General features: G+C 41.5%; 2 protein-coding genes across 4 annotated transcripts; both read right to left on the bottom strand.

Moving 5' to 3' along the window:
* Positions 1 to 2,855: 2,855 nt before the first annotated feature.
* ikzf4 (IKAROS family zinc finger 4) lies at positions 2,856 to 6,442 on the bottom strand. Its single transcript, XM_070839950.1, has 8 exons — positions 6,366 to 6,442; positions 6,164 to 6,218; positions 5,958 to 6,065; positions 5,545 to 5,847; positions 5,226 to 5,393; positions 4,320 to 4,472; positions 4,050 to 4,181; positions 2,856 to 3,731 (listed from the first exon to the last, which is right to left on the bottom strand). Exons 2-8 carry the CDS (start codon positions 6,201 to 6,203, stop codon positions 2,908 to 2,910), a joined length of 1,728 nt encoding a protein of 575 aa, XP_070696051.1. The 5' UTR covers positions 6,204 to 6,218; positions 6,366 to 6,442; the 3' UTR covers positions 2,856 to 2,907.
* A 3,145-nt stretch (positions 6,443 to 9,587) lies between these two features.
* On the bottom strand, positions 9,588 to 11,782 carry dnajc22 (DnaJ (Hsp40) homolog, subfamily C, member 22). Of its 3 annotated transcripts, none has more exons than XM_070839993.1 (4): positions 11,705 to 11,782; positions 10,472 to 11,075; positions 10,074 to 10,366; positions 9,588 to 9,973 (listed from the first exon to the last, which is right to left on the bottom strand). In XM_070839993.1, the coding sequence occupies exons 2-4, from the start codon at positions 11,019 to 11,021 to the stop codon at positions 9,797 to 9,799; spliced, it is 1,020 nt and encodes a 339-aa protein (XP_070696094.1). In that variant the 5' UTR covers positions 11,022 to 11,075; positions 11,705 to 11,782; the 3' UTR covers positions 9,588 to 9,796. The 3 variants fall into 3 exon arrangements, with proteins under 3 accessions (XP_070696094.1, XP_070696095.1, XP_070696096.1); XM_070839994.1 differs by having other exon boundaries at positions 11,709 to 11,737; XM_070839995.1 differs by lacking the exon at positions 11,705 to 11,782 and having other exon boundaries at positions 10,472 to 10,666; positions 10,764 to 10,852.
* Between the last annotated feature and the right edge of the window lie 2,741 nt (positions 11,783 to 14,523).

Genomic DNA, 14,523 nt, shown 5'->3' with positions numbered 1-14,523 from the left:
TAATTATTGCTCATTTATTTGTAGTTATTTATTATATTTTTTAGGATGTTGCAAAACCGCAATCCTGGACTTACAAACCAGCTGTAGGTGTTTCTCCCATTCGATGCTGACAGTATGTTCACATTATTTAATCTCCCTACACTCTACAGTTCAGATAGATAGATTTTTTTGAGATTTATCTGTTTTTTCCCCCAAATAGAATTACTATAAAATTGAATGCCAAGTGATGATTAAAACTCATAGTATGTGCTGAAGGTCTGCTCTGCCTAACATATGAATTTTTTAAATACTGCAGATATTTTTCACTGGCTCACTTGAGCTATGATCAATCATGGGATTCCTTTTTGTGCCAGAATATTGAAATTATGCATACTATGTCTAGAAGATGCATAAAGCTTGGAATCGGTGCACTTTTTGTTAAATCACGTGAAGTAACACTGGAATATTTGCCTTAACCGTTGTAATTATGCAGATTTTAGTCTCCGGCTTGTAAAGGCAGTCATATATAGTGTAAACCTTATCTTATTGTGAATTAAAAATACAATGCAGATTACAAGTAGCCTCCCAGATCATGAATGTCAGTTCTGGCATGGACCAATGGCCATGTTTTATGAATTAAAAATCTGAAGGACTCTTGTGAATCCCCTTTTTTCTGTAATGGTTAATTGAAATATTTCCAGTCTGCTTGTTGTAGGAAGTTAAAGGAAGCAGTATATCAATAGAGTAATGTATGTCTATGACTTTGTGGAATTATTTTTATATTATCATATGTTATTTTTGTGAAATGAGTACATAAATATCTCTATAAATATTTCATCTGCTTGGTTTTTTTGTGTTGTCACACAGGAGACAGAAACTCTAAATGTGAGAAGCTTAAAATGTATCCGGTGAAAAATAAGCACAAAGATGTGGATGCCATCATAGTCAAACTAGAGAAGATCTCTTTTACAATAAACTTAACTTTATTGACAGTAAAAAGTTTTGAGAATATCGAGGGGCACGCGCTTGTAACTGCAAGAACATCTCGGAAAGCAACATGACTTTTTGAAATACAGTAATGAGGCAGTTGTACATCTTTAACTTTGAGGTAAAGTGTTTTGTCATGTTACATCATTCACAAAATATCGTATAACATTGAAAAGTCCACACAAGGAGACAAAAACCCATGCCTCATTTTCACTTTTTGAAATTACTTCACATTTAAAAAATAATTCACAATTCAGGGAAAAGCAGAAAATGACAAGCACACATGCTATATTCCATTCACACACACGTCTCTACTTATCAAACCAAGTGCATTTTTAGATTAATTTTTTCTCAAACAGTTTCAAGTATATTTTTACCTGCGATTAAAGGAAATTAAGTTAAACTATGAAGCAGCAAACCCACAATAACAAGTAAGAATACTGAGTTTGGTCTCATTCATGTTCCCAATATTAACATTACCAGATAACTCACCATACTGTAGCAATAAGGTTTTTGGGTGCTATAAAGAAGCAGGAGGTAACATTTCATGGACTTGAGGAATATGCTGGATAAGATTTGGAATATAGCTGATTAAATACACCAAGGCTGAAACAAACAACACTAAATAGATAATCACAAGTGATAACTGAACAGATCAAAAATGATTTGTTAATTAATCTTTAAATAATTCATTTGCTAATTCACTTACATTATGCAAATTGTTCAAAATCTCAGCCTCAACTGCTGAGTGCAAAACCACAAAAGAATTGTTTTAGTTGAACTGATATTTAATTCAGTCACACATTGCAGCAAACTTGAGTGTAGACGGCAGAACCAGTGCAACGCAGTGGAAGGCCGGCTCCATTAAAGATACACTGGTGTTGCAAATTAGATGATCAGTTGTTATTATTAAGTATTATGAGATTCATCAGTGCAGTAGAACAATCACAGAAAGAAATTGTAAAGCCATCAAGTGCTTCGGCAACGATGTTCATATATAAGCAGGGAACCTAAAAGTGCAATCCTGTGTAGGCATAGCACCCTGGGCCATCTCAGTCAGGCTCTTACTGTACACTACATAGCTCATGGTCTGATCTGCACCAGTATTCTGAGGCTCACTTTAAAATCCATAAAAAACCTGTTTTAGACCTGAACGCCTGTTCCACCCTCAGGTGAAACGTTGTCAAGTTCATTTCCTTCATGACTTTGCTTCATCCTGATAGTCTCGCTGTGCAGCTTCAAATATTCTCTCTTCTGAGGTGACTTCAAACACTGTTGAACCATGCTGTAAACAATGTATTCCTTCAGCAGCGTACTGCTGCAGGAGTTAAGGCAATCCATTTCTGTGCTTCCTCTGTGACAAAAGCTCCTCCCAAATCCAGAGGCACAAAAGCTCTCAGTGCATATTAAGCTTACCTGACACACTACACAAAATACCCTCCTCAATCACAAAACAAAGCTCTTAGTGCATACTAAGCATACCAAATATAATTCTTAAAATGTGCAAGCCATGCTTTTCTTAACTGCCTGTGCACATGACCTCTCAAAAGTGCTAACTAAATCGCTTAGCAAAAGATGGCTAGTCAAGATTTTTGAGCACCAGTTCCCCTTTACTTTTTTTTTTTTTTTTTTTTTTTAGTTAAGAGGAAATCCCCAAAGAAGGCACTTTCGAAGCAAAACCAGTGGCTTTGCCAGATGACTTGATATGGGAGTGCAATCAATCATAGAATGTAATTTGCCTCCACTAAACTTTAAATGTTGAGGTGAAAAGATTTTTCACTTGCGTCTGCTTTAGTTTAATAAATATTCTCTCAATAAAATTACAATTCCTTTAACCTAAATTACGGATTTAAAGCAACTGATCTGGTGCAGAACAAACGTGAGCCCATAACTTTAGAGAGCAGCCGTCACCGCTCCTCATCTGACCACTATCCCCTCGGCTCAGCCCACCTGATGCTCTCCACGGCTGATGTGAGACGAGAACTCGTAGCGGTCCTGGCTGCAGTGGCCACAGATGTTGCACTCAAAGGGTTGGTGGAAGCCATGACAACCCATGTGGATGGTGAACATGACATGGTCCAGGAAGAGGATGCGACAGTGATGACAGTGGAAGGAGCGCACAGGCCGGCCATCCCTCTCTAACACCTGCACAGTCTCCCTGGAAGAGAGGAGTGAGGAGTGAGGGTTCCTCTTTACTAGGGTGGGGGGCACAGGACACGCTCTCTCCCACTCTGGGTCCAAGTCTTTGGCCTGACTGGGGCTGGAAGTGGGGTGGCTGCGGGGCAGTGCTAGGGTTTGGTAGTGGAGGTGGTGGTTGTTGGAGGTACTTGTCGGGGCTGTAGCCCTTGTGCTCTGCTCCTCTGCTGTGCTCTCTGTGTCTGTAGAGTCAGGGCAGCCGTTGGGTGAGGTGGTTTGGCTGTGGGCTGAGGGTTGATCATCACGGCATTCACCTGCCTCCCGCCCAGCCAGGCCGAGAGGCGCTGCCGTCGGCCCACCTCCACCATGGGCTCGGGGGGCCTGAGGAGTTACGTTGCTGCTCATGGAGCCCATAACTGTGCGTAGCTCCGACAGGAAGGCAGGATGGAGCTGAGACAGTGCAGGCGGCTCATGATTCTCCCGTTTACTCCTGCTGCCTTGGAGGTGTGAACCAGCCAACCCAGAAGAGTCCCCAGCAGGCTGAGAGCTCATGAGGTCCCCCTCCTTCTCCGAGCCAGAGGACAACTCATAAGGTGCTTCAGGTACATCAAGGTGCATGTGCTTTTCACCTATAACAAGGACATATTGGTAAGAACCAGCAATTTAAGGGTTGACTTCATGTTCTCTGTTTGGCCCATTGGCTGACTTGCACTGCAGGACAGCAGATGATGTTAGACCTGTATCTTATCATTTCTATACTTTACAACCCCTTACCAAGCTGAAAATATGTCATTGTTATTGTATTGAATTAAAATTAGAACATATATATATGTGTGTGTGTGTGTGTACATGTATATGTATATATGTGTGTATACATGTATATGTATTAAATATGATTACCTGTTTAAATGAAGGATTCATGATAATTTTTTGTTTTTAAAACTCACCCAAAAACTTCTGTGGTGTTGACCTCTTCCGTTTGGTGATGCTAATAGCCAGTCTATCCACAAAATGCATTTTTTCATTGGATGGAGGAATCACAGGTTTAGTATTTGTCCCCATATTTACTGACTCTTCACCTGCAAACAGAAAGCCCTGTGCTGTCAGTGTACTCGCTAGCTCGTTGTGTGTATAAATATGGTAAACTTATCATGCAGGAACTTACAGGCTTAGTGTCTATTAAAGTCAGTGAGTTTCGTGTTTGTGTGATGTGTTACCCTGTGCCGTCTGTGTGTTGACTGCTGCCTGGTTGTCTTGACTCTTCAGATAACTATGGCAGCGCTCTAGATGTTCTTCCAATGTGCTCTGTTGTTTGTAGCTGCGACTACAGTAGCTGCACTTGAAAGGTTTTCCCACCGTTGGAGAAGAAACTGGAATTGAGAGAGGAAAAACAATTTCTTTTACTTCTTCCCAGATTGAAGTAACAGCCAAAATTTCACCCTAGACAATGGATGCTGTTCCTCGAATGAGTGAGAAATAGCATGTAAACTACTATAGCGGTGTTGTTTATTTATATGTTTGTACGAGGGGATTTTCATAAAAAATAATGAATTACTAGCTCAGTCTGAGAGAATGGATTTCCCCATTGATTAGCAATTCCTGACATTGTTCTATGTTACTTGCCAATGACGACAGAAAAACGCCTAACCCTTCACCGCAACGTTTCTTCTTAGTAAGCCATCGAAACAGCTGACGTCAATTCGCTGAAATCAAGTTTGAAGAATCTTTTCTTCGAAAATGAACCTTTGAGACCTGTGGAGATCCACCAAGACCTACTATACCAAGACTGTATGTCAACACCTGTTGAATGTGTGTTAACAAATTGAAAGCATGAGCAGGATTTCCTGTTTTCAGAAACTTAAATGTCATTTTTTTTTTCAGATTTTGTTGGGTTTTACAGTACACTCTCAAAGAGAAGACCTATTTCCTCTGAGCTTCACAGAAAGGGGAAAGTGGACCATTCGAATGAACCGTACCGTTGTTTCACACGAATGATATTGTTATGTAACAACTGCATCCATCAGGTTCAATAACCCAATAGGTACATTTCTTAAAAACATCTTCATGGCATATGTTTGATGCGTTCAGTATTGTGGTATCGTGTTTACAACTCACTGATTTACCTGCATGTGTGCGTAGATGTCCAGCCAGGGCATCTCTTCGGCGACAAGCATAGTTGCAAACGGGACATTTGAAAGGCTTCTCTCCTGAATGCAGCTTGATGTGGCGCAACAAGTTCCCCTTCTGGGTGAAGGAAGCTCCACACTGGTTACACTGGAACGGCCTCTCACCTATGAACGCATGGATGGACAGAGGATTTTATAGGTAAATTATTTGAAGTATTGCCTTAATGTATTGACATTTAGGGTAATTCTACATTTTGTCCATAAGCTGTACATGCCTTGCATTGTCTTGAGCACTGGCTTGCTGGCTTGTTCTTACCTGTGTGGCTCCGCTTGTGCACCATCAGCACGTTGGGTCCGATGCAGATCATCCCGCACACCTCACACTGGAGCTTCCCATTGGGCAGCCGTATAGGTCCTGGTGAAGAAGCGTTTGGACTGGCCATTTCATTGTAAATGCTCACTCTGTCTCTTCCGGTCCCAGCGTAGTCTGTGCTCCCTTCTTCCATGGGGTCCCCTCTGTCATCCGTCCTGCTATCGTCCCTCACAGCCTCTCTGTTCTCTGGCTGTGGAGCGCCCGGTGACTCATCATCACTGCACAGCTCAACCTTGATGGAGTTTGCTGTGTGGAGAGAGGATGAGGGAAAAACAATTTCCTTTCATTACATAATGTTAATGAAGAATTCTACATTGGTTATGCGACCACAATAAAACAAAGGAATGAGAACTGACCACTAAGGGAGCGGTGGGGTGAGGACTGCTGACTGTTTGGAGATCTCGCTGAAGGGCCCTGCAACCCGCCATAAAAATCCTGTTCCGTTGATGACTGTCCTCCATTACCTAAAACACAAATATGCTCACGTTATTAAAGTAAACATTAAAGTCTAGAGACTATACACACAAATGTATAGTATTTTTTCCTTGATAATTAAACTCACCTTGTGCATATGAGCGTCCATTGCAGTCATCAGCGTTCATTCTCTCACCAGATGCCTACAGAAAGATGATTTTAAAACAGATGAACAAAAATAACTTCTTTTCATTCATATCAATCATGTGTTAAAAGTTCCAATTTTCCACATTTTAGCCACATGAAAACTGGATATAATACCTAATGCTAAGCATGTAAAATATACTTACCAGCTGTTTGATGGTACAAAAATAAGGCTAGGAAACAGATAGCTTTATGCTTTCGACTCCAAGTGTCTAATAATAACTTCACTGTAATAAACTAATCTGGTAAACTTGGGTTCTGCCCTGCTATTTCTATATCAAGTAGATTCTTCTGCACTGTGGCCAGCAAATGAACATGAGAGGCTTCACATTTATAGCAAGCAAACGGAGTGTGAAGGAGGAGTTAAAACTACTGGGGGTGGACAAAATAGCTGGAACACCTCACACTATACAATAATTTAGTGCAACACCCCCACACACTATGCCTTCCATTGGAAGCTTTGACAAAATCTCAATAAAATTTGACATTAAGATAAAGTCAAAGTTTATTGAACCCAGAAGGCAAATTCATCACTAAAGCAGCAAAAGAAAAGGGCCAGAAAGGTAGAGAGGAAAATAATACAGATAGCAGTTTTCTACAAGTAGAAAAAATACTGTATAATACTGCATATATAGGGATAAAGGCAGAAAGACGTGTGTTACCCTGACTGCTCTGCGTAAACGTATGTGTAAAACCACCAGTTTTCTAATTGTGGTTGTACAGTATAAATACAGTATATACTATACTGTACATGTATATGGCTTCACAAATCTTAGAACATTGAATATTGCTGAGATTAAGTTTATAGGTTATATTTATTTGATGTATTTTTTAAAAAAAATCATATTTTCTGCTATTTTTCAAGATCATATATGTATTCACAGTACCTACAAGAAGAGGTTTACATGGTTTAATATTCAAACAGTAATTTTCTCATAGCAGATGTGGCTGCTGCAGCTGTTTTCAGCCTCTGTCTGTCTGAACGCTCTGTTTTAGAAGAAAAGAAACAATCTTCTGCTTTGCTCTCACCTACAACATCTTCATGTTACCAAGAGCTGGTGTTAGTGAGGAAAAAACAAGCGGACAGTGAGTTGGACTTTAGCGGACAGTTGGCCTGCTGAAGGGCTCATAGACTATAAAAGAAGTGGACGTGGCTTCCAGGTCTGGCAAGTGAAGCCAATGTGGAAGTGCCTTAAACCTGAATTTTTCTGAATGGCCAGCAGGGGGCGACTCTGCTGGTTGCAAAAAGACTTCTGGTTGTGTGGAAGTCTATGGAGAAAATGACCCTACTTCTCACTTGACTTATTACCACAGTTAACACTTTCCTACTGAGTTTATGCTCTCAGGCGCTAGTTTCAAGTCGTCCTCAATACACCATAATGTTTATTTAGTAAATCATGGTCCCATTTAGAGAAAATAGACGTTAAAGCAGGGTATGCTTTAGGGCGAGACTATGTGGTGACTAACCAATCACAGATGGTCCTTGTGGCGCAAACGTCACTTCTGGTTCCAAAAAAACAATATGGCGACGCCTGTGACACTGAACTCAAGGCTTCATGACAACGATCCACAAACCGATGGGTGACGTCACGGTGACTGCGTCCACTTCTTTTATACAGTCTATGGAAGGGCTGGCGGAGGTCACATGATGTGCAGATCCCCTTATGACATCATAAAGGTACTCAAATCTAAACAGCATGTTTTCACATTTCATATTTCTCATTTACTGAAAGATGGAGCAGAAGACAAAGAGAGAATGCTCTTTACTCAAAGTTTGGGGGTCTTTTGGCAAAGAAGGTCACATACATTAAAAGGTGCATTTCGCACTAAATGGGACCTTTAATTGCTCCTGTTATTTTGTCCACCCCTCTGTATATGTCCTAAAAGCTAATAAAGATGTGTGAATGTTTCTGTACATTATATGGTCCAGTTATCTAACAGCAGACAATAAAGTGAGGAATGTAGAATACAGAAATTTCCCTCACAAGCAGTGCTCAGTTACAACATGTTGAGGCACAGGCCCACAGTGTGTTGATTTTCTGTGACCACAGTCAAGGTGATGCTGTAGTCAGGTTCATGCTGGAATAAAGAGAAAAAGACGTATAGTGCTGCACCTTATGCTCAAATGGATGACAACAATGGACAGAGGAGACTATGGAGCGAGCAGGGCGGGAGTGGGGGCGGAGACAACGCATCGCAGGGAAAATTAATATCCTGGCATTGGCTGCTCATGGGGAGCAACAGGCACTGATACAGCCGGGAGACGCGACAGTCACACCAGGGCACGGCGATTAAAAAAAAAAAAAAGAAAAAAAAAAAAGCCAAGGGACGCGCACCAGCGCCGACCCTTGCCTGACTTGTCTCTCTCCTCGAGATGGGCGACTGTGCAGTAAAACACACAGCATTACATTTCCAAATAACTACCACTCTTCTCCATATGCATGACCACTTGTTTTAGCTGCACCGGAGGATGAGGTCCGTTATGGCACCAATCAGCTCATGGACGGTCGAGACGCCGGCACAGAGACACAGAGGCAATTTGTTGCAGGAGTTGCCACAGTCCAAATTGTCCGCATGAACGCAGCTGTCATCAAACATCGAGCACGTCAAACCGGCCCGAGCTATACAATGTTTCTCATGAGCCGTTGCTATGGCACCCGACCACACGACAAATGGCATTCAGCCTACCAACTACTCAAAAACATGCCGTACTTCCCAAATTAAACCGATGGATGGTCTTACCGAGCGCCGCGGTGAAGTCCACAAGCCTCTTCCTTACCTGGCGACCGATCGGTGTTTTCCTTTTTAATTGTCTGGATAGCTGTTTGTTTTCCCAGGCGACGACAGCATCTCCGGGATTTTTTTTTTTTTTTTTTTTTTTTTTTTTTTTTTACCTGGGAATCCCGAGCAACTTCCGGGCCCATGCTGGGATACAGACCGAATAATTGTACACCAGAGCTCTTGATTCAGTGATTGCCGAATGCATCGATGCATGTCAGCTCCGCGCACAGGTGGCACAAATGTGGCCAAATGTGTGCCATCGGGAGGACTGACAGGCTGCTGCGCACGGATGTCTGTTTTGACAAATGCCGGCCACAGGCTGGCCACATAAACTGCGAGATTGAGTCAGATTAGTCATTGGAAATTCAGACAGTTTATGATCAAGGCCTCTTCCGGAAATGCTGGGGGAGAATGGAGTAGGCGGGTTATTTTACAATTTCTGTTTCTTTTTTGGCGTCTGTGTACACCTTTATTACACCATGATTGTCACTGAGTAATTAATGTCGGTATTCGTGCTGTGAAATTAAAGGATGAGCTGCTGGCAGTGTTAGTTTGGCGGTTAATAGCAAGCAAGCACACATTAAAAGACAAGTAAAATTGTTGTGATGAATGAATAGTTTATAGTGATGTTACATCTGTAGCACCAAGAGGTGGCAGCAAACTGCTGTTAGAGACCAATTCTGCCAATCAGACATCTGTGTGTCAGGCTCTGGATTTATGTGGCACAGACAGGAGAGAGGAATGACTGAAAAGCAATGTGAGCAGAGTTTCACTGTCAGTAAAGAATGAAGGGCAACTATTTGAATCGATGAGGTCTGTGCCGTCGTAGGAGGACCTCATAAGCCTCATGGATCCTCATGAACATTGCCTCGGCATCTTTTCTGGAGTTGTGGTCCGGATGCCACGTCTTGGCCAGCTCCCTGTAGCTGCGAGTTATCTCTTCAAGAGAGGCCTCTACATCCAGTGACAGTACCTGACACGGAAATATAACCACACACATAGTTAGGAAGTTAGGACTATAATGCACTGACTCGTTGAAAATGCACAGTATCTTAAGTTGTGTGGTTGTTCACCTGCAGTGCCTCTTTTTCACTCTGAGTGTACTCTTTGAGCAGGATCTCCAGCACCTTCCTCCAAGCCTCTTCATAGTAACCCCCTCCAGTAAATACACACAGTATACGATATGGCATTAGAAGAACGTACTCCACCACACTTCTGAGCCAAGGCAGGAACCAGAACATATTCAGCAGTGCTGCTACACAGTCAGACAGGTAGTACAGTGTGGCTGTGGTGTTGTGGAAAATACAGTAACCCAGCGGGGCAGAGAAGGCCAGCCAGGCTAGACCGAGCCTGTAAAGCCGTGGGCCTGGACAGAGGACGGACATGAATGTAATTTTTGCATGGCTTAAAAATTCAGCGAGAAGGAAAGCTGTGAATGTGTGATAGTGTCATATTTTTGAGATCATCTCACCCAGTTCCTGTGTGCTTCCAGGTGGTCGGTGAGGTTTGAACCTGCGGTGCTGTGCAGCAGTGATACTGGCAGCCAGGCTTATAGGAAGAGGTGATAAGGTGCTGCCATAGAATATTGGGGAGGTTATGAGACAAGCAGTCATAGTTTTTTGGAGATCAGAGGTCTGCTGGCCAACACTGGACACCAGATGTACCCCTGCACCCACAGATAAAGGCAGAACGATCAGGTAGAAGAAACTAAGGGAGTTCAGTCCTATTAGAGCCACGGTGCCAAAGTAGATCCCAACACACACCTGTCCAGCAAATCTGATAGGGCCCACGGATGGAGGGGCCCTACTGAGTGGCCTTTTCCTCTCTTTCTCTGCATCTTGATTGGCCTCAGCAACATATGCAGGAATACGTATGAACTCTCTGACCCAGCCAAAGCCAAATCCGCCCAGGGTTAACATCCATAACAGAGCATGGCTGTCCCTCCTCAAGTATAGATGGTGAAGGCCCAAAGGCCCACTGACAGCCCACAGGGCGTAGGCTACCATTACACTTTTTACCATCCTTTGGCTGTAGTGGATCAGTACAAGTGAGTATTAGTCATCCTTGTTGAGTACCTGCAATGGAGCGAAGAGTTTAGTCTTACCTTGATACTTTCTTAGTTCTAGCAAACCTATTGTTCATGAATATCTTTATAATTAAAGGTGAGCCCATCTAACTCTCAGTGCTTTTGGATTATTTTATTCAGTTACATTGGAAAGTAAATCTAATTATATTGACTGCTGATAGCTATTTTACCAATTTTTCATTATGTTTTTAATCACATATTTGATCACGTGTGCTCTAATGACTTTTACAACCTCGTCTTATACAGTTTAGCTGGCTTATGTTTTCTCTATGACCTGTGAGCTGCTGGTATCTTGGCCAGGACACGCAAAGGGATTTTTAATCTCTGCGATCCATGTCCCTGATTAAATAATATGTTATATAAGAGGGATTTGTTTTAGCTCATGATGGCCATTATTATTTCATGTCATTATGTGATCCAAAACATGGTACATTGTGTTTTCTGAGACATAGCACATCACATGCTGTACAAAGAGTAATAATTTGAGCTGGTAAGCACTAACCTTACTCCATACCTAAGTATATAATATGATTCAATGTACCATTCAATGTATGTACTATTTTTTTTAACCCATTTAAGGACGATTTGGTTTTGTCTAATAACAACTAGGCTACTCACCGACCCCTTGACTTCAGTCCTCTCCGATCGTTTCCGTAGTTGAATTTGGTGCATGTTGTTGCAACAGTTGGACTTTGGATCATGACAATGAAATCACACTGTGCTTGAAGCCACCATCAATATAGGCTGTTGATCATCTGAACTGATAAGGCGAGGAAAAGGTCTAAAAGGGACACTGAAGTGCCTTAAACATTTTAAAGAAGAATGCAAACACAGAGCTATACACAAATTTAGAACATTAAACCCTAACATTCAATTTTGCTGTGCAAAACAACGTGACAACAAGGGGTGGTGGAAGAAGAAGACCTATTCATGTTCTTTATGTGCAGTAAGTAAAAGTTGTAACACGCAAGTCACTTTAAGTAAAACTCAAAATTTTACTTAAAGTGACATGACGAAGACAATTTACTTGAGGTATCAAAGGTTAAAATACTTGCATGTGTTAATGTTGCATTATTGTGTAGGCTATTATGATGTTAGATTATCCTTACTGATGCATTAACATGTGAGAAGCATTTAATCTGGTAGTGGAGCTACAAAGAAGAAACAGTAGCATATAACTGAATTTGTTGTATAACAGTTTATCAGTTTATATATGCTTATTCTAGGTTTTACCAATCAAAGTAACCAGTAACCATATCTTATCTTATAATTATATGACAGATATAGTTACTAGTTACTTGTTCTTTTTTACTAACTTTATTTGTATATACAGTGCTGTGAAAAAGTATTTGCCCCCTTACAGATTTCTTCTGTTTTTGCTTTTTTTGTCACACTTACATGTTTCAGATCAAACAAATTTTAGTATCACACAAAGATAACCTGAGTAAATACAAAAAGCAGTTTTTAAATGATGATTTTATTTATTAAGGGACAAAAGCTATCCAAACCAACCTGTCCCTTTGTGAAAAAGTAATTGCCCCCTAAACCTAATAACTGGTTGTGCCACCCTTGGTGACAACAACTGCAATCAAGCGTTTGCAGTAACTGGCGATGAGTCTTTCACATCGCTGTGGGGGAATTTTGGCTCACTCTTCTTTGCAGAATTGTCTTAATTCAGCCACATTGGAGGGTTTTCGAGCATGAACGGCCTGTTTAAGGTTATGCCTCAGCATCTCAATAGGATTTAAGTCCGGACTTTGACTGGGTCACTCCAAAACCTTCATTTTGGTTTTTTTGAACTATTCGGAGGTGGACTTGCTGGTGTGCTTCGGATCATTGTCCTGCTGCATAACCCAAGTGCGCTTGTGCTTAAGGTCACGAACTGATGGCCGGACATTCTCCTTCAGGATTTTCTGGTAGAGAGCAGAATTCATGGTTCCATCAATTACGGCAAGTTGTCCAGGTCCTGAAGCAGCAAAGCAGCCCCAGACCATCACACTACCACCACCATGTTTGACTGTCGGTATGATGTTCTTTCTCCGAAATGCTGTGTTAGTTTTACGCCAGATGTAACGGGACGCACACCTTCCAAAAAGTTCCACTTTTGTCTCGTCAGTCCACAGAATATTTTCCCAAAAGTGTGGGGGATCATCAAGATGTTTTTTGGCAAGTGTGAGATGTGCCTTTGTGTTCTTTTTGGTCAGCAGTGGTTTTCACCTTGGAACTCTCCCATGGAGACCATTTTTGCCCAGTGTCTTTCTTATTGTTGAATCATGGACACTGACCTTAACTGAGGCAAGTGAGGCCTGCAGTGCTTTAGATGTTGTTCGGGGTTCTTTTGTGACCTCCTGCATGAGACGTTGATGCACTCTTGGAGTCATTTTGGTAGGCCGGTAGTCCTGGGAAGGTTCACCACTGTTCCCAGTTATATCCATTCGTGGATAATGGCTCTCACTGTTGTTTGCTGGAGTCCCAAAGCCTTAGAAATGGCTTTGTAAACCTTTCTAGACTGATAGATGTCAATGACTTTGTTTCTTGTCTGTTCTTGAATTGCTTTAGATCGGGGTATGATGTGTTGCATTTTGAGATCTTTCAGCCTACTTCATGTTGTCTATTTAAGTGATTTCTTGATTCTACAGCTCTGGCAGTAATCAGGCCTGGGTGTGGCTAGTGAAATTGAACTCTTTCAAACATGTGGTTAATCACAGTTAATTCATGATTTAACAAGGGGGGGGCAATTACTTTTTCACATAGGGCCAGGTTGGTTTGGATAGCTTTTTTCCCTTAATAAATGAAATCATCATTTACTGCTTTTTGTGTTTACTCAGGTCATCTTTGTGTGATATTAAAATTTGTTTGATGATCTGAAACATGTAAGTGTGACAATAAAGCAAAAACAGAAGAAATCTGTAAGGGGGCAAATACTTTTTCACAGCACTGTATATGAACTTATTTCTTTCCTTGCGTTGCTGCAACAACTGAATTTTCCCTCTGGAGATCAACAAAGGTTGAAGATTGTTTTAAGATTTAGGACACTTTATGAATTTGCAATTCAGTTTAGTCAGTCTACATAGAATATATATGTATTACATATAACATTTTTATATCTATAAATTATATCTATATTCTACCTATAAAATGTAACATATTAACTTAAAGTAGCACAGTAAGAAGCTATATTATATCACCTATAGTACACTACAGTCAACTTAAATGTGTATAATGGAAACACTCAAGTGCAGTAGGCCAGACATGAGTGAACATATTAATATAAATGCATCATATTAATACGATGATGACCACTGATGGCAGTGATGAAGGCTACCTGGGAGCTGTCCAGACTCGCCCCGCCCATCTCCACGTGGCCCCGCCCCGGGCCGACCCCTCCCGGTCGGTGTGTTCCCGGAGCAGCAGCAGGCTCAGCTCCGCCGTCTAAC

This window comes from Pempheris klunzingeri, chromosome 11, assembly GCF_042242105.1.
Source record: "Pempheris klunzingeri isolate RE-2024b chromosome 11, fPemKlu1.hap1, whole genome shotgun sequence".
Taxonomy (NCBI): domain Eukaryota; kingdom Metazoa; phylum Chordata; class Actinopteri; order Acropomatiformes; family Pempheridae; genus Pempheris; species Pempheris klunzingeri.
Note: the sequence above shows the minus strand (reverse complement) of the source record. Positions and strands in the feature narration are given on the sequence as shown.

Bases quoted from the DNA above. Each gene is read 5' to 3' on its own strand.
- ikzf4 (XM_070839950.1), bottom strand. From the start codon at position 6,203: ATGAACGCTGATGACTGCAATGGACGCTCATATGCACAAG. The intron at 6,066-6,163 runs GTGAGTTTAATT...TTTGTGTTTTAG, and splicing joins TGGACGCTCATATGCACAAG to GTAATGGAGGACAGTCATCA. The intron at 4,182-4,319 runs GTAACACATCAC...TTCTGTTTGCAG, and splicing joins CAACACACAGACGGCACAGG to GTGAAGAGTCAGTAAATATG.
- dnajc22 (XM_070839993.1), bottom strand. From the start codon at position 11,021: ATGGTAAAAAGTGTAATGGTAGCCTACGCCCTGTGGGCTGTCAGTGGG. The intron at 10,367-10,471 runs GTGAGATGATCT...TCCTCTGTCCAG, and splicing joins TGGAAGCACACAGGAACTGG to GCCCACGGCTTTACAGGCTC. The intron at 9,974-10,073 runs GTGAACAACCAC...TTTCCGTGTCAG, and splicing joins GTGAAAAAGAGGCACTGCAG to GTACTGTCACTGGATGTAGA.